The sequence below is a fragment of the Stegodyphus dumicola genome, chromosome 7 (assembly GCF_044657685.1).
Source record: "Stegodyphus dumicola isolate Sdum_Otavi_A_Nest chromosome 7, ASM4465768v1".
NCBI classification, from domain to species: domain Eukaryota; kingdom Metazoa; phylum Arthropoda; class Arachnida; order Araneae; family Eresidae; genus Stegodyphus; species Stegodyphus dumicola.
The window spans coordinates 198976280-198996873 of record NC_140774.1 but is presented as its reverse complement, the minus strand read 5'-3'; the positions used below and the strand labels follow the sequence as shown (position 1 = coordinate 198996873).

The 20594-nt window shown below is 30.0% G+C and overlaps 1 protein-coding gene across 1 annotated transcript in view; it reads right to left on the bottom strand.

The window, feature by feature from the left end:
* The window catches only part of LOC118197133 (ATP-dependent RNA helicase DHX30-like), a 79211-nt gene that overhangs the window by 28060 nt on the left and 30557 nt on the right, over window positions 1–20594 (bottom strand). Inside the window, exons 4-7 of the mRNA XM_035368634.2 lie at window positions 19991–20165; window positions 13900–14186; window positions 7816–8057; window positions 1001–1211 (exon numbers count right to left, since the gene is read on the bottom strand). Of these exons, the coding sequence (XP_035224525.1) occupies window positions 1001–1211; window positions 7816–8057; window positions 13900–14186; window positions 19991–20165 (915 nt within the window). The remainder of the gene's footprint in view (window positions 1–1000; window positions 1212–7815; window positions 8058–13899; window positions 14187–19990; window positions 20166–20594) is intronic.

Below are 20594 nucleotides of genomic sequence, written 5' to 3'. Positions count from 1 at the left end.
TAGAAACATGTTCATATTACAAGAGGTGCTGTAAATGCTCAATACCCAGGCATAGCTGAATGCGATACTTAACGTTTGCAAAAGTGGCCTGAAAGACATTACTTATCACTGCAATTTCACTTCGAATGTTGTTGTATGATGTATGACTTGTTAGCATAAGCTTTTAAAACTTCCTCCATGGGGAGTTGGGGAAACCTGATGGGCTGAGTCAAGAAAGTTGTTGGCCGTAAGTCTTTCAAAGCAATCCAGCAATCAAAAGAGCATTTGGTTTTACTTGCCTTGATGACATCAGGACACTTCTCTTTTCCCAATATCCCACTATCTTTTAAAACACAAATTTCATACATAGGTGTTTCATAAACTGCTAAATATTAGCATTTTCTAGTATCTAATATTGAAAGAATCCCACTATTTAATCATTACTATTACTGCATGACAGCATGTATATGAAATTTTCATTACAAAGAAGCTTAAAAACTGCATTCATATTTATACACTTCTAAATTTTTAAAAATAAATAAATAAATGTTAAATTACTCAATTTTTAATAATTAATCAACCAAATGCAATGATGAACTGTTAATTATATACATACTGAAAAGAAAGGGATATTAAAAACAACACAAATATACAATTTTTAATCACCGAGATATTAAAATACTGTATTATTGTTATATATATTTAAAATGTTTTGCAGAAAAATGATAAAAATAAATCAATTTTTAATATAATTAATCAATCCATTATAATTATACACTATTGATTAAATTACATACACATATATATAAAAGAAAAGGGAGACAAAAAAGAAAAATAGTTTATGTAAAAGAGTGTTGACTTGAAGAAGTTTGCAAAATCATTACTTTATATAACTAAAAGTCTGAGATCAATATTATTTAATAAAGCTTTTTCAAGCATATTGCATACATTTTGAAAACACAAAATCAATTAAAAACAAATATTTAAATAATAATTCTTTTAAGACATAGAATTATTTTACCTTTTCACCTCTTTCTGCAGCTACCCTTTCTGCAACAGATATAGCAGATATTCGTCTAGGCTGTGTAACGACAATATTGCAAAGTGCCCCTTTCATATGACTAATATAATCATCAAGAATAAACTGAGGCACTTGAGTAGTCTTTCCACAACCCGTGTCTCCAGATAAAATCACTACTTGATTTTCTTCTAGAGTTCTTAAAATCTCCTCCCTAAATTCAAGTAATACCAAAAATTAATAAATGTAGCACACATATTTTATGCAGAAAGTCTATAAATTTTACATTTTGACCATCAAAAATCAATAATAACAATAAAAATGCTATTTATAAAATTTCTGCTATATACTTGCTTCCTAGAAGAACAGAAGTTTTGATGATCAAGGCTTAGGGTTACTAACAAAGGGTTACTCAAAAATAACTATAATTATTTCTAAGCAACTGTATTATACTTATTTTTGCATATGTTAGTCCCCTTCAATGTATTCTGTAACAGCATCAACACCTTTTCCGCCATGTTTTGCCGACTGCTGAAAAAATGAAAATAGGTCTGGATCTTTTGACACAGAATATTATTCAAGACTAGCAATGTATTCCCTTACACCTCATCCATATCTTGATCAATTTTTAAAATTTTTGAATTGGGTTTTGTGAACTTTCTTTACCAGTGGGGAAAAAAGTCATAATGAAGAAGATTTTATGAGTAGCAAGAGTGAGATACAAGTACCATGTTCCCCCCCCCCCAAGAATTGTTGGACAGAGAGGATTTCTTTAGAAATCTGTCAATAAACTCACACTCCCTCAATGTTTTTTTAAATTTTGCTCATTAAAGTTGTTATAGTCAGAATGCTAATCAGAAAAAAGTTGGTTGTTATAGCCAGAAAAAAGCTAAGCTGACCAGCTAATAATGCCTTAGATAACGTTATTTGAGAATTTGAAAGAAAGAAAAATTTTTATTTGCTCTGTCGGAATGTATTTGGTCAAATATTCTTCTAATTGTAAAAATCTCATGGCTTCATATGAGAAAACTCTTTGGAAAATCAGGCATCATGGTAATGTTTTGTTTGAGCTTGACTGAATAAGACATTTTTTCTTTGAATCCAACATGGGTCTATCTATAAAAATAAACAAAATTAAAAAACATGTGACCACCACAATGTCGTCATATTAAATAAATAAATTTATCATAGCCAAAATAGTAAGAATATGTAACAAAAATACTTTTAATCCAATGGTGGGCCACCTTAGAATTTAACAATGGCCACTCCTAAGTCCAGAACTAGTGGCCATTTTATTGTGGAGGCACCTAATAGGTAGCCACCACTGCCTCCTACGAAGGGACGGACAGTTACAACCATGCCTCTTCTGGAATTTGAACCAGGGTTCCTCAGTACCACAGTAAGCTCCCTTAACTACTATACCATCACTGCAGCAAGTTTTAAAAATATGAAAAATTATTAAGCTGTACCTAAAAGATATAGAATTAAAAGTTGTTCTATTTCTTTTTTTCAAATAATTTCTCAGTTGCAAAATATACATAAAAATGACATCACTTAACTGCCACTTTTAGTTGATATTTTTAATCCAAAGGGGCAATTTGCTGAGATGGACTATTATTTTCATTTTGGCATTTGGCGTTGATTCATGATAAGCGTCGTTTCACTTTTCAAACTGTTCTCACCCAATATTATCACCCTGTATTAAAGAAAATACATAATGAAGAATCTGCATGAATGTTTATATGTTTCTCGCATAGTGATAAAACAACAGTACCTAGAACCATCAAAATTTGAATAACGTAATTTTCCATAGAATATGGGCATGTGGAAGCCCTAATTTGAAATTTGTTTTAATATCTATTTCATATTTTGTAACACTTAAACGAATTTTTGATTAACAAACTAAACAATTTCAAAGCAAGGAATGGCTACATTGTACGGGAGGAGGGAAAAAAAATTGTCTCCAGTGTGCAAGACTCTGTATCAGAAATTCTAAAGATATGCTCATTTTAAAATTACTTTGCGATATTGCTGTTGAACTGAATTTTATAGTTGAAGTGCAAAGAATATGATAATTAATAAATAAAGGTAACACACAATATGTTAAAAAAATGCCCCTTTGGACTTAATTTAAAATCTGAAACCTTTCAGATCCCCCCTTTTTTTTGTGTAGTTTTTTTACTTGGCCCTGTATAAAAGTCATCCACACAGAATATTCTTGCATATACAAGCCAGTAATGCTAAGCCTTTTTGATCATGATATATCTCATGGTAATCTATTTTGAGAATACATATAGTGCTAGAATGATTTTTTCATGGCTCATTCCATAAAGAGAAACCATGAACTTTTCTTTGTATTATTATTAAAGTTAGCTTATCATGTCATTTGATTGGAGTTTGCGTGTACCGTCTTCCAGAGGTCATTTTCCACAGTAATTAAAAATCCATCATTTTCTTTCAGGTCGGATTTCATATGATTTATGTTTATTACAGAAATGTTGGTCCAATCAGCAGTAAAAGGAACAATTTTATTTCTGGATTTATTACGAAAATTCTCCAGCATTTTGACAAAAACATTCACAATGGAGCAGAACTCCATAGTGGTTTTTCCAGCCTCATGAGGTTTTGAAATCACTCACATATGTCAAAGATAAAGTAGAAATCATAAGAACTGCTTTCTTCTCCTCTCAGTCAGTGAATGAACAAATGCTTTAACTGCTTTTCTCATTGAGAGTAGGGTGAAATCTGTATTGCTGGAATTAGCAGTTTTGCTAATAATGCCAAAGATGGGGATTTTTTCAAATTGGCCATCAAATGATTGACATGATATTTTGTAATAAAAAGTTGGATGCAACGTTTCACACATTTTTTTTTATTCTGTTCTCTTGCTCAACAATATTTATATTTCACAGCGTAATTTTTACCATATGGCATATTGAAATGATAGAAGTATATTTTACACTGAACACATAGACTTTCTACTATATCCAGTGTTCTCAACTTAGGTTGACTGGTAGTATAGACACGTCAAAGTGCACAGACCCTTCGCAACAGAATTAGGGCTGTTTTGGAAGATCTTGTGGAAAGCATATAAGAAAGTGTTGCCTGCTCCATTCAGTCAGTCATTTATAATTTTAGTGCTCAGTGCTTCATATAAATAAACAGTGATATAAATGAGTTCATGTAGTATAGTTGGTGTTATATTACTTCTTGTTTGTTTGCATTTGATATGTGATTTTTGCTCTTGCATTGTTGATGATGGACTGATTTTTGCACAATAATAAATGGAAAAGTGCAAATGGAAAAAAGTATGTCTTCAAATGCAAAGTATGTCATGATTGTGAAGAAATAAATATCGTAAATAGGATGAAGGTTATTTAGAGTTTGGTTTTAAGTCAACAGAAATGAATGGTGAAGAGAGACAACATGTTTAGTGCATGAATGTTTTGGCAGTGGCGTGTACGCTTCCAAGTAAATTGAAGCCCCATTTAGAGGATAATCACCACAGCATGGTTGGGGAGCCTCGAGGATGTTTTTGCCAAAAAGTTAAAAGAACTGAAAGAAGGAAAAATGCATTTTAATACCAAACAATGCTTTGTTAGCATCTTACAGAACTTCAAATTGTAATAAGCTTCATACCATCGCAAAAGAACTTATTCTATTGGCTGCTGTATATATGATGAGCATCATGGTTGGTAAGTCTGATGGGAAGTTTCTTTTAAAAGTGCCCTCATACAGTAACACAATTAGTTATGAGAATCCAATATGTGGTGGAGACTATCAACGATAAATTGAAAAAAAAAAAAATTTAAGGAGTAGAATTTGGATTGCAGCTAGATGAGGCAATGGATAATAATAAGGATGCTCATTTGATATGCTATGTACAATTTACAGATGGTATTTATGTTAAAAAGGACCTTTATTTTCTAAAAATATCACTCCAGAAGTGGAAGATTCTTCATACATTCATATCTGAAAATAATTTGAATTAGCCTCTATATGTTGCTCTGTAGCTCACTTCTATATCTGGCTGTTACAGAGGATTACAGGCACTTATTCGAAGCATATCAACAAAAGCACTGTGGACCCACTGCATTATTCATAGAGAAGCACTTGCTTCAAAACATCTGAGACCCGCACTAAATCAGGTGTTAGAATATGTGGTGAACGTGGAAAATTTTATAAAATCTCATCCACTGAAAGCAAAGTTAAAAAAAAATAATTGTGTGAGGACATGGAAGTCAAACACTCGTCTTTTTTCTACTATAACATACATGATGGCTCTTTTGTGGCAATGCTTTATCACATACCTTTGAACTGCAGCAAGAAATCTGTATTTTCTTAAAGAAGAAGGACAGAATGATGCAAAATATTTTACCGATGCTGACTTTTTAATAAAACCAGCCTATTTAAGCAACATTTTTAAAAAGCTCTCTCTCTGCAGGAAAAAAACATTCACCTTTTGAAACCAATGGAAAAAATATCAACTTTTATATATACAAGTAAAACTGGCACTATACAGAAGAAAATCTAATGAAGATGCAGACAAAGATTGTTTTTTTAATATTGCAGCTATTTTTGACATTGAATGAACTTTATCGAGATATTAAACAAGGGAAGATATTAAACAAGAAGGGCACTTATTACAGCTAATTATTCGGTTTGAGAAACACATTCAAAATGAAAATTTTGAAAGTTTTGCATGGATTCGAGATCCATTTAAGCTTCTGCAGAAGAAGAGAATCTTGTGACAACAGTTTGAAAGCAAACTTGGCAGTATGGAATTGACAGAATTTTCAGTTTCGATAAAAGATGAATGTGATGAGGCCCAGCTGATTTTAATTCCATTTTTGATGTCGTATTTGAGTGAAGTTGTTTTCTTTGGGCAATCTCAGTAATAAAACGCTAGTAGAGAAAATCAGCATGGAAAAGGATATGATGGGGGGCTCATCCATACCATTATTTATTTAATTTTAATAAAGTAGGGCAAAAATATTAAATAATGAAGACACCAGAGTTTTATTTATTTTTATCTCTTATTTACAATTAGTCACTCTTTTACTTAGGATATAGCGCAATGTAAAATTTTTAATTGAAAAAAATGTGGTATGACTTGATATACACTAAAACTTTTAAATCAGCTGCAGGGCTGCTAGTGTCCAAGTACATAAAATATTGAATATTTGTTTGCCCTGTAAATGTATACTTCACCCATCTATGAGATAAGAATAAATGTAGATGTACACTGTGAAAATAAATAAATAAATAAAAATAAAATAAATTAAAAAGGGGGACAGTTCTGTATCTTCCATTGTACTGGGCTGATTGATGAAATTCAAATTACCTTTTTCATGGCTCGAAAGCGCGACTTATGACATTTATATATAACATTATTCTAACATACGTATTTTGACACAAAATCGGATGTTTTCTGAAATAACATATAAATTTTTTTCCATATTTTGATTCTACGACTCAAATTATGCCTAGAAATTAAATTTTGTAAGTTTTGGTGAGAAACTTAAAAATTTACCTCGGCTTTTTTTTCCCCCCTCAGTTTGCACCACACTTGGTGGAATTCTTAATTTATATTTTATATTAATTTACTTACTTTTCTTATTCTTCATTCATGCACAAGAGGAAAAAAGGTCCATCGTTCATTCTTTCAAATAATTTTAACAAAGTGCATAAACCACATTTTCGTTATTATCACTTATAATTAATACGACAAATTTCAGAATGTGCCAAAATGCAAATTCACATATATCTTAGGAAATTTTCAATAAAAAAACTCTAATTTTCTGCAGATATCTGCTTAGAAATACATCTACTTTAAGATGAAGTTAAAAATTTTATTAGTTATAATACAAAACGTTTCTTGAAAAATTTATAAAAAATATTTAAAAATACAAATTAAAAAAATAAATCATAAAAAATGGGTGAATTTTATTTGGAATGAACCTAAATTTTGAAATATGAAAGGAAGAATCAAGTAAGTTTAATATAGAAAAAGAGATTAATAAATATATACCAAACTCAATTAACGTTGAGGAGCTACAATTTTGAGAGCTAATTTTTTAAAAACTACTTGTGCGATTTTTACAGAACTTGCCAGTTTGGCTTAATTTGAATCATAGAATCATATGGAAAAAAATTGGCATGTCATTTCATAAAAAGTCTGATTTTGTGTCAAAATAGCTATATTAGAGCAATGCTATATAAAAATCATTTATTTATAAAAGCATTGCTCTGTCACACTTTCGAGTCACACTTTCGAGACATGAAAAACGCAATTTGAATTTCGTCAATCGGCCCAGTATAACGGGAGATATAGAACTGCCTCCTTTTTTTCTTTTTTTTTTGCACAGTGTACATTTTGCTCACCTATGAGAGAAGACCAACTACAATGTAAGGCAAAGCAATATTTTTTAAAAGTTTTAACTCTCTGAGGATTACAGGTTTTGCCCTGAAATTTCGAAGTTCCTCGGAATGTCATGAATAAGTGCTATTTTTCTGATTATAATTAAAAAATGACTCTCTCACTTTGTACTTTGATTGCTTTTCTTTCAATATACATTTTCAGTTCACAATATTTTCAAATCATAACAAATTTATCAGAACATAGCACCAACATAAGCCAACAAATACCTGTATTCCTGATTTTCTTCGGCATAGCAAAATGTTTTACTGACAGTTATGCAATATAACCACAAAACTTGCAAAATTTTAAATAATATGAAATACAAAACTTAAATTCAAAACAATTTTTAAAAAAATCTATCCACAGAAACAAAAAATATTTGATTTAAAATACAGACCTTTTTTCGCTAATAGGTAAAGAAGATCTAACTTTTTTAATTTCTAACAGTTCAGGTTCACTGTTTTCTCCAAACCGAACTCTTTTTTCAAACATTTCACGGCTGCATAAGATAATTTCAGTATTAGATGGTGCATTGTATATATTTTCAGTTATTATATCATACACTTCATCTTGCTTTTCTTCAACTATTAATTCTTTAATGGTTTCACTGTTTTCAAACAGAAGATTCGTTTTCTCTTTCTGTTTGCAAAGAAAATACATATAAGTATGAACAAAAATTATATGCAAATAAAATGTAACAACTATAATTATTTGTGAAATTATAATATCTTAAAATTATACAGCAAAACATTCTGAGAAATATTAACCATACTATTTTTTACATTATAACTGTAAAGTGATTATATAGGTTTCAATACATTACATAAAAAATACTGAATAAATAAAATATGACACATTTAGCTTCATAATAATATAAAAATTGAATAATAATATTAATTGCATTCTAATGTTGAGTTCTAGGTGAAATTACACTTTTTTAAAGAGAAAAACCTACACATATTTGAATGAGAACACATTTTAGATTCATAATGAAGAAAGCACTCTTCCGATTTGAATGATGATATATTTCAAATATATTAAATAACAGAATATATTTTAAAACTATATCAGCTTATTATTAAATATTCAGATAATGGTGACTGAAGCTCTTTCGGCACAAAGGTTTCACAGCATCAGATTTTATATAAGAAAATTAAAGGTTCATGTCCCACTCACTCCATTTTCCGAAAGCGCGTATTTAAATTGATGTTATTTTCAATTTCATTAAAGCCATGCAATGTTTATATGATATAGCCTGAATTGTGATTTTAGATGTGTTTTTATGGGAGCAAGGAACATGACTCATTTTGTTCACGAACAATCTTGTTTCTACGAAAGTCGTTCCATGATTTGGAGTCAAATCATTAAAAATGGGCACAAATGACTGCATATCTTTGATGAAGGTCTAGCGAGGGCATAGATATGAAATGAGAGATCTCGGAACCCTACCTAAAGCTGTTTAGGAATGCTACCGGATCTGATTTTCTACTACAAGATAACAATGTTTGTCTGTATCTAATATATCTGGGGTAAGAATACTAAGAAACAGAATATCACTTGAAAGAATTGGCCAGCAAATTAACCACACTTGAACCCAACTGAGCATGTGTAGGTAGGTTACCTTATGTCACTAAATTGTAGCATGCCAGATGTTTCTCCATATCCTCCAGGATCTGAAAAGTGCACTTTCAGAAGACTGGCATGCAGTTTCACAAAATTTGATCAGCAGTTTGGTAAATTCTATGAAATCAAGATGTGAGGTTTCTATTTCTGTTAGAGATGAAAATGTCCCACACTAAACAAAGATTTGTTGAAAATGTAGGCAAGATCCCTTTTTCTATTATTCCTTTGATTTTGATAAATAGTGTATTTCAAAGATATATTTTGGTTAATTACAAATTTAAGCACATTGGTTATTTCAACACAATAGCCGTAATATATATCCTCCATAACTTATCTCATACCGTTCTTAAAGCTAAGGCCAAGAGTGATTTCAATGTTTCACATTTAGTGGGCAATAAATATGTATAAATTCCAGAATTAAAAAAAAATAATAATAATTTACTACTACTAAAGGCACTGACTTTGCTCTGCAGTATTTTCTTTATGCACAACTTGCCACCAAGAAAGTGAGATTTTGCCAAAATTAATTTAAAATTTAATGGTGCTTTTATCGATAACTTATTTTGAAAGAAATATAAAATAATGTGATAAATAATTATTGGCAGCTCTGAGTAAACAATAAAATTTTAGTCAACTTAACTAAATTTTACTCATACTCTGTGAAACTACACTAGAAAATAATAAAAACATAGCCTTTTGCAATATTTTTCAAGCTTTTAAAAAGATATTAAGCAAGCAGAAATTAATATTCAAATCTGCAAATACTTTAAAGCTCCTTTTTTTTTTTTTTTTCTTTTACATACCATATATTGTTAAGTACAAGCTGAGACTTTTCAGCAGTTCATTTCTTAAGTTTGGAGGTCGGCTTATATAAATTCAAAATGCTTTACAAATTCAATTACAAAAATATTACATGTTAAATAACCAAAAAATCTTTACTTTATTTAATATTTATGCTCGTTAATAAAATTTCTTGAGTACCCAACTTGAAACTTTCTACCAATTTCAGAAAGACTTTCTCAGCAAGAGACAATTCAAGATGACTGTCATCGTTCTCTATTTCACTGCAGACACTATCATCTCCTCGTAACCTTCCTCCTCTGTTATGTTTATAGTATTCCTCAGCAAAAGTAATAATTGTAAACTTAAACTTAATAGGACATGCAGCCCCCTTTTGCCTCATCACCTTTCACTATATAGAAGATATGAGTTGTGTTTAACTTGTAAAAGAGTGGAATATTTTACTTGCACTTTTGGTGATAATGTATATTCCGGCATATAATTCACACTTTTAATACAAAAAATAAGATAAAAATCTACAGGTGTGGTGTTATGTGCTGAATATAAAAATGACAGATTTAATAATAAAAATTAGATTTCTACATGTACCTACATACTGTTTATTTAAAAGAAATGACATACCTTATGAACTTAAATGTTTTCATTATCGGATAATATAAATGTTCGTCATATTTTTCGATATTATTCGTCATATTTCAGCATTTGATAATATATCTTCTCCACTGTAGCTCTGATGCATAAATAAATAATCCTCTTTTGTTCTATCTAGACTTAGATATACTACATTTTTTAAATGACTTTTGAATTATGACAGTTTTAATTTCATTCCATGCTTTTATTATCCACTCAGAAACTATAGGTTGAACTAATGGCGTTATTCTGCCTAGAACGACTGATACGCACTTTCATTAATTTCTTCGCATTATCCATTAGATGGGATCTGAGCATGCCCGAAATAAAAGACTTCCAGAATTGAGTCAACAGGATTTTTTGGCTAACATTTCTTATCCACAATTTTATACTGTTTTTATCTATCCACCCTTTCCTATGAGCATGAATAAAAACATCACTTGGGAAATTACATTTCGGCATCATCTTTTTTTTTTTTTTTTAAATAACAATCGGTTTAAAATTTTGTACATTCTGCCAAGCAGGAAAGCACTATGGTGAGCTAAGATTTTTTGTGACCTGTTGTTTTTATGTGAACCTTTTTTGTTCCTTCCACATCTTGTTTTATTTTCTATGATATCAAACATTACTCGAGTTTCATCCATATTTCCATTATGCGACAGTAAATAATTTTTTGCCTTCATAGGTCAATAACATAATTCTGGAAACCTATGATTTGTTGCCCAAAGCTTTCGAAAACCTTCGCAAAACTTTTATTTTTTCCTGATAGAACTAAATTATTCTATGCCATAAATCAACAACACCAACTCAAAGTTGCTTTAAAGTTTTCACTTTCATTTGTATTCCTTTTTTGTCCACTAAAAAAAAAAAGTTTTTTCTTGTTACAATTAATCCATTCTGGTGATATTCTAGGACCCAGTTTGCAACACTAGTAGATTTCCTAGAAGAATCTAGGATAGGCTATTTCCTTATGCCTTTATGCAAAGTACATTTATTATTTGGCATGCTGTGATTTCATTTTCTTCCACTCATGGAGCTTTCCAACCAACACCAAGCATCTTTATGCAACACGATTTTAATTTTCTTTCCCAAACTGAATGACTTTGCATTTGGAACTAGCACTGTGTTTGTTTCATTTGGCCGGAACAAAAAAACAACACCAGATTAACTGTATTTCTATAAAGCAAATGCGATTTTCCAAAGTTATTGATCTTGTCTTCAAAATCATAACTTTAAATGACTACTGAGAAAATATCACACTTTTAATTCCACAAAATCATTTGGGTAGGATGGAAATGCATTCTTACCTCAAACTGTGCCTCTTTTTTCTCAAAAATCCTAGAATAACATTCTTGCGCCCATTTGCATTCAAAACAATCTCTTTGCAAAATTATTTACTTCACTCACACATATATTGTTCCCCATATCGCTTGTCAATTCAATATACTATTGTTCAATTGGTTTGTTTCATTTCATAATGGCAAAGCACTCGAGGACTATCTACTTTAAGGAAAAAATGCCCTCCTCAAGCACTTTCAAAGGGAAACTGGTTCATATACACATTACACATGGGAAAAACATGAAAATACCTATGTAGCCAGCCCGTTCACTGGAATTTGAACCCCAAACTGAACTGCCAGCACTAAGTGACTTTATCGCTCAGCCACTGATAAGCTCATATCATTGTTCAAAAGCCTGAGAAAAATATTAGAATGAACGATTTAAAAAGATAAAAGCCTCACACGTGTATCTTTCAGGTTTCTTCATAAAGAAAAGATGCACGTTATATTGAAAATATACTTAAAAATTTTAACCTTCCAGCACGTGCGCTTGGCAATTTTACATAAGGACGCGCGCGTCGTATTTTTTATGACAGCCGTTATTTTACCGTTTTGGGCACGAAAAATGGCAGAAATGAGTGAATATTGATAATAAATTTAAGAAATAAAATACAGTCAAAAGTCATTAATTCGGACACCCATAATCCTGACCTCAAAGCTACAAACTTTCTGTGCATGCATCGTGTTTACACATGCACGTAAGATCTTTACGGCTGCGAATATGCAAGTGTGCATGCGCATAATACATTTACGCATGCGCGTTTAATGTATAACGGATGGTATACGCTAAAATTATCTATTTCAGTTAATGTTGCAGATTGCGTTGTTCCTTAATCTGCGAATTGGATCCGGCTTATTAATTTTTGCAGACTGTTAGAGCAATTTTATAAAAGTAAGCTTGAACTTTCGATTATGTCAAATAGAATTTCCGATGCTGGAGCTCCCAAAGGATCTACAAAGTGAAAGTATGTTTCGATGTCCATCAAACAAAAAGTGGAATTGCTGCAAAAAATGGATAAAGGCATATCCTTTGTTTTTCTAACCATTCCAAAATCTGTTTATCAATTTCACTCTGCTCTGAAGTGGCACGCAATGAATTGGAAGTCGATCTGTCAGCACTATCCTTATCTTCAGGGCAGATGTTTTTATTTTATTTGGCTTATAATTCCTTACTAAATGTAGTATTTCATCTCGATGTACTCCATCTTTGATATGATTTAAATCAACTTCCTCGTCATTATAATTTGCTTCCGATAGTGAAGAAAGTGACACAGAGGTTATTGAAAATGAAATTTCGATTGACAAATTAGTCGGCATTCTCGACACAGTAATTATAGGACTTAAACAACGGAACTTTGTAACTGAACAAGAAATTATGTCTGTTTATAGAATTAAAGAGAAAGTATTATCACATAAAACGAAGGAACTTAAACAACTTACATTGAAAGATATGTTTAATAAAGTAAACAAATAAATATTAAGTTTTTTTTTTTGTAAATTTTGATACCCTTTAGATCATAATTGTTCTTTACTTCATAAATTACGGTTTCATATTTTTAATTTTATAATTTCTGCATGCCATCTTACCAGACTTGAACTGATGATCTATAATCCGAAATCGCCGAAGTCCCGACGAGTCCGGATTAACGACTTTTGACTGTATTAATCTTATTATTTCAAAATACAAATAATATCACATTCAAATATAAGTAAAAGTTCTTATGTTAGTGAGATAGAAATGCAATGCGAAGCTGATGTTGTCGTAAATTTTGCACATACGTGAGTGCTGGAAGGTTGAAATGTAGTTTGAAATTATAGGTGCATGTCATATATGAGTGCATGTTATAAGCTGAAATATACATTATATGCATCTAAAATTTGTAGGATGATCTTAAATTTGGTTTAGTACATTGACTTTCAATTTTGGTTGAATTATTTCCACAAAATTTTATCTGTCTTTTATATGGTACTTAACAGCATTTATTTTCCTGCACTTTATAGATTAAATTAAAATCTCAAATAAAATAATATAAAATTGTAAATACAACAATAATTGAAACTACAATGAAATTATTGGTAATATTCACCTCAATGTCACATAAAACTGAAGACATTTTATCTTGCAGTGTTTCAGGAATGTAGACCGAGCATGGGGCAGATTTTACTTTTTCCAATTTAGAGACATCTGTTTTAGAATAAACAACTAATTGTTTCTTTTTATTTATAATTCCTTTTTCATGAAGCCAATGTAATGCTTTAGTTGCAGCTATACTTTCAGCATCTCTTAATCGAGCAGCACAACCTTCAAATGTTTTTGATTCTGGATAAGTAAGCTGTAATTCAGATTTCCAGTAATCTTCTTTGCCAAAAATGCCTAAAAAAATTTTTAACTAAATGTTACATATTTCATTAATAGTTAAAGACAACATTTTATTTTAACATGAATATTATTTTCAGATGGTTCACTCTATAAAATATGCATGAACAATATCCTAAACCTTTTAAATGTGCTCTTTCCCAAAACAGTGAACATGTATTGCTTGAGAACCTAATTAATGCTTTCAGGAACTGCTTAAAAACTGCAAATCAAGAAATATTCAATTTTGTTTCGAAAGTAAGACATATGCAGATTTTAATCATCTTATTATCAATCAATCATCATTATTAATCCTCATTATTAGAGAGCATTTTTCTCAAAATAGGACTAACATAAAGAGATTAATTACAATTAAGTGTTACAATCAGTTCCAATCGCATCTACTATATAACTGTTAAAAAGCAATGCAAAGCTGTTGAAATAAATTACAATTGTAAAAAAAGGTTTATTGAATTGTGTTAATAAAAATACACTAAATGAAACCAAAATTAGATATTTTTTCCTACACAGTGAAAAAAAATTAGGGTGAAAACAGAACTGAGTATATTTCCTCTACATATTAAATTCATAGTCAGTTACAGCTATTATAAACACATGAAAATCTGTATCAGTTAAAAATTTTCATTTCAGCATTTGACATTTAAGTAACAAAAGAAATGTCAATAAAGATGGTCCATTTTAGTTTTAAAAGAATGAGATTTTAAAGAACAAATAATTAACATATTAATATAATGAGCTAATGCGAATACATTCAGTAAAATTATTTTCCCTGAAAATGTCTTCTATTAAACAAAAATGTCATTTGAATTCCTAGATTTTCATATGAATTACAAAAATCATAAAAGCATATTACACACACACACATCCCCCCCCCAAAAACTGTGTACAGTAGAAAATCTATACGGTATAGAATAAAAATGAAACAAAAATATAATTTAGAAATATTATGGCATATTATAATGGATACTGATATATAATAATACTTTTTTTATAATATTTTACCATAATAATATTATAATATTTTTTATTATCTTTTATTTCTGCATTAGACAGAAAATTGAGAGAAATATTAATACATACCTACATACATAATAATACATAAAAAGCAATTTATAGCTTTTTTTTTAACACAGATGCTACATTAACAGAGTAAAGTGTTTTCACGATAAATGTGTCAAACGAAAGTTTAATAACAACATTCAAGCTATAGAGTTTCTCCTTTTTTATCCTGTTAAATGTAATGTCGAGGAACCTAGTGAACTGCTAAGCAAATAATCGCTTAAGTCTTTAGGACATCAACATAAACTCCAGAAGGGTTAATTACCATTTATTCACTCCAAAATATTATTAAGAGCCGGCCCCTTTCTCAGGGCAATACAGCAAAGCGTCCATTCTGGCTTAAACTCAAAATGCAAGAAATAAGAACTAACTGATGACAAACCAAAGAAATTTAGCCATAGCCTAACACAATTATAAACTAGTTGGCTCGTAATATTAACTTAGCTGGTAAACTATCAAAGGGCATGCAATACAGCCGAGCGTGATAACAGCTTAGAGAGACGTACCCAAAGGAAAAATGCGCCCTATTCAGGAATCCTAATTCTCTCTGGCAAAGTCAATTGAACTTGACTCAAATACTATTCGCCTTCTCATTTGCATTTAATACGACTCTAAAAACTCATTTTGGTAGAGGGCTGTAAGCTGAAATAAGGAAAAATAGGAAAGCAGACTTAAATTAAAATAACTGTTATAAAATTAAAATAGATCTTAATAAGTAATAGAGATGTTCCTTAAATGTTTGATGATTAGTTGTAAGTTACATATATAAATATTATTTAATTAACAATAATTTCATTATATTTGCAAAAGAAAAAATGCAACACATTGAAACACATGATTTTAAAAAAAGTTTGGAAAACATTACAACTGAATCTCTCCTCTGAAAGGAACATACTTTCTTAAAATTCATGAAAGTTTCTTTTTATTCTAAAACTGGTTTCACATCTACTACTTACTCTTAACAGTGATCAAATGAAACATTTCTAGGAATTTTTGATTTTATGATAACTGATTGTTGACTTAAGTGAAAACCAGTTCTTTGGGGAAAACCTACGAAGGATAAAGCTTCAAGTGAGATATCTTCATTTCAACTACAAAATGTCCCTCATAGATACCTTCACTAATAATTTCACTGGGACCATCAGTTCCAGTGAAACTATATCAGTTATCCAGTGGTAGGAGGAAGAGAAGCCCTTTCTCGGAAAAGTTCCTCTTATCATTGCACTTCATTTAGATGTGATAACACATAACAATTACTAATTTTAAATAACAGTTCTAATTATTAAAAAAATTATAACTTAAAAATTATTTCAAATTGTTATACACTTCTAAAAGTGGATAAAATCCAAAATAATCAGAACAATTCTAAACAGGAATGATCAATGAATTTGCCAATTTAGTGACCACAACACTTGTCTGCAGAAATTGAAAAGTAACAGGTTTGATTTAAAGCAGCAAACCTTCACATATGCTTCAAATAGAAACTGGTTCATACTATAATACACAGCTTGGTGAACAGAGCTGATATTTCAATAACACTGCTTTCTAAACCCAGACCAAAAGGGTTAAATGAACTGAAAGCAATTTTTAAGAAGTTTGATCTGCACATAATTAATAAACTATATTTTGCAATATTGAAAAAAAAAAAAAATAATGATAACTGTAATAAATCAGTGATAATAAGTTACACAATAGTTCATTAGAGTTGTTGTATTTTATTATGGCCAAGCACACTAGGGCTATCTGCCTAAGGGGAGGGATGCCTTCGTGGAGGACTTTCTAAGGGAAACTGGCTCGTATACACGTTACACATGGGGAAAACCACGAAAACACCCATGCAGCCAGCTCGTTCACGGGATTCGAACCTCAGACCGAACTACCAGTGTTCAGCAACTCTACCGCTCGGCCGCTGGTGGGCTAGTTCATTAGAGAGACAACACAACTTAAGTACAGTTCTTCTCTAGATGCAATGTAAAATAGGAAGGATCATATTAGACAACTAATACAGATACACACATGAAAAAGATCATATTCAAATCTAACAAAAATGTAATATCAATAGAACTAAAATTTATGACAAATGTGTGACACAAAATTATTAACAGTTGCAAATGTATGCAATTTACATCATGATTATAATTTCAAAGAATTTTTGAAAACTGGAAAAAGTCCCACACTGAAGTATGAATCAATGGAAGACTTTTCATTTCTTAACTTCATTAGAAGGTGAAAATATTTTAACCTATTCTGGTGATCTGTATTTATCACACATTTGAATCAGTGCTTTCAAAGATCATCATTTTAGTTTCAAAGATATTTAAGCCTTCATTTAATTTTGAAATTATGATATTCTGTATGCTTAGACTCAAGTTCTTCAAGAATACTTTAGTTCCAAAATTCCAGGAGGCAGTCGAGCACAAATTTCTCATCATGGGAATTTATGAGCTATATAGCATATCCAGCATCTATTTTAAAATTATTTTCATAACAACAACTTATCAATTAAAAGAAATTGAGATTTTCATCATTCCCTACAAATCTTTATCTGACACACACACACACAAAATTCTACAATCTAGGCTAGATAATACAAATTGAAGCACCTCACACATTACTGTTTTCATGGGGGGGGGATCATATAAGAGGGAAATTAAAAAGGCTTAAATATTTGGAGCCTCAATTAAGAAAATAACCAAAAATCTGAGATACCACAAACAAGGTGAAACACTGAATTTTTATGTTGATATTTTTTGGGGTGCAGAACGGATTAACTGGATTTCCATTATTTTCAATGGGGGAAGTTTGTTTCTAGGTATGAGAAATTATGTACAAGTTCAATGCTGGAACGAATTAAACTTGCATCTTGAGGTTCCACTGTATTATACTATTCATTATTATTTCATAGATTAACCAAATAATGAAAAGGAAACTATTTCTTATTCTCAAAGTGCACCTTCCGCAGCGACAGAAACAACCTATACTCGAATTGCCACCAAAGATAACTCTGCACTACAAGCAAAGATCCCCATTAATGACAATGAAAACTGGAACTTTCTTTCTTGCATTGTTGAAATGATTCTATTTCTTATTATTATTAGCTGAATCGGCAAAAAGAAATTTTTAACTCTCGCTTAATACATACAGTTACTTAACAATATATATATGGATTTACTTACATTCATAAAAAGGAGAAAACTTTTAAAATAATAATAGTAATGCGAATTTAGAAAATGTTATTACAACGGAATTATAAATATCTATATTAAATTCATGACATCCTCATAACTACTAATTAAATTAGCATTCACACTCATTCTCACTTCTCATGTTTAAATTTTTATTATAAATAGAAGCCAATAAAAGCCTTCATAACAATTTTGTACACTTCCTCTTAAAAGTTTAATTAATTTTACTTGTAAATCAAAAAACTATAAATATTTTCATCCACTTTAATCTTTGAGCAGCCTAAGAACAGAAACAATGAAACATAATTTTAAATTCAATAGTTAGTTACACATTAATCTATAAAATAGATAGCTTGTAATACCTTTTTTTTACTAGCTTTACTAGTTTTTCCTTTTCTACTTTTATTGGCTTTACTGCTTTTTAATAGTTAATTAAAAGCATCATCTATTTTAGTAATTAATTTTAAACCATGTTATATTTTTTAAAATTGCATTCCTTATAAATCACAATCTAAATTCTTCAGAAATTTCTATGAACAGAAGCATTTTATTAATTAATTTAATTCTCTTGTGACTGCTATCAAAAGCTCAATGTGGTAGAATAATAAAAGTTCACCAAAAATAAATAATACCTTGATAAATTATTGAATGCACCAAGCCATTTTATTTTGTACATTAAATTTAAATATCAAAGTTAATGAAATGAAGAAAATCTCCCTCTCTCTCATTCTGAAACATAACTTTAAAAATATAACTTAAAAAAGTAAAATTGTATGATGCATTAGCCATCTACCATCACTCTACCATCACTTTTAGTACAGTGTCATTGAAAAACACACAGATCTAATTTTAAAAAATTTTATTTAGAAAAATATTTGAGACATGAAATATGAAGAGAAAACAAGAAAGTTAAATTTTTTTTATCATACAATTACTAAACTTCAATATCATTTCCACTGATTTCCTTCTGGATATCAAAACAATATTTTGCTTTCCATCCACATTCCATCATGACTAGTGTGACTGTAGCAATAACAATAAATGCATTTAGCAAAAACTATTTTGAGTAGTTGTAATAGAATTTAACTCTATACGACACACAATATATATCACGTTTTTATTGCATTTATTTTCATACAAACTGACTCGTTAAAGATGGCAATATGTGGCAATATTCTTGTTAAAGATCACTTTTCTACTAGGAATACTGACAACAAAGATGAGAAAATTAACAAAAGTTATTACTGAATTTACTACTAATACTCAATTTACTGAAAACTGTATTGAACAGAAAAAGAATATTAAAAAAAAAAGTTAAGTGAAAATTGCCACCATGCACAGTTTCTAATAGTGCTGTATGAATAAAAATTTAATTATATTTCACTCCCATATCTTTAGCTGTTAAAATCAGTAATAAAAGAAAGTTGCTTAATGTAAAACTTAAATGACAGATGCACAATTGAATGATTACTGTATTTCCTTAAAATATCAACATAGTTTTTCTAACTTGAAAAATACAGAATAACACAAACATGCATATAAAAATCTAACAGTTACCTTTAATGTTAACTGTTTTGTATTTTGGTATAAATTCTTGTTTGCCATAGCGTGTCCAGATTCTCTGATAAATATTCCCTAATTCTCCTTTGGAATACCTAATGTCAATATCTCCAAAAGTCCTAATATTTTTTGGTAACAGAAGCTGGTTATTTTGGTCTATAATGCCATATTCCTACAAAATATATACATATATGTATGTATGTGAGTGCAAACTCTTAATAATCAAATTATCATATGACAGTTAATTATATGAACACACACAATGTATGTTAAAAAAAGTAACATTAGGAATCCAGATATTTCAGTATAAACATTATACAAAGTCATTCACTCAGACTTTAAACAAATTGTGTTATAATTTTGAAAGGAGTAAACATTTCAAGCTGAAATTTCCATGCAAAGTACCATACTTCTTTATAACTAAATCAATATTATAAAAGGTGCAGAAAAGTCTGTCATTAGCATCCAAAGAGAAATTATCTTGTTGCCACATATTTTCAAGTATACACTCCAGCATTTTGGTACATTAGTTTTCTGCAGAAAGTAATTTTAGCTACTGAATAGTCTTAGCTTATTGCTAAATACAGAACCTTTCAAAAAA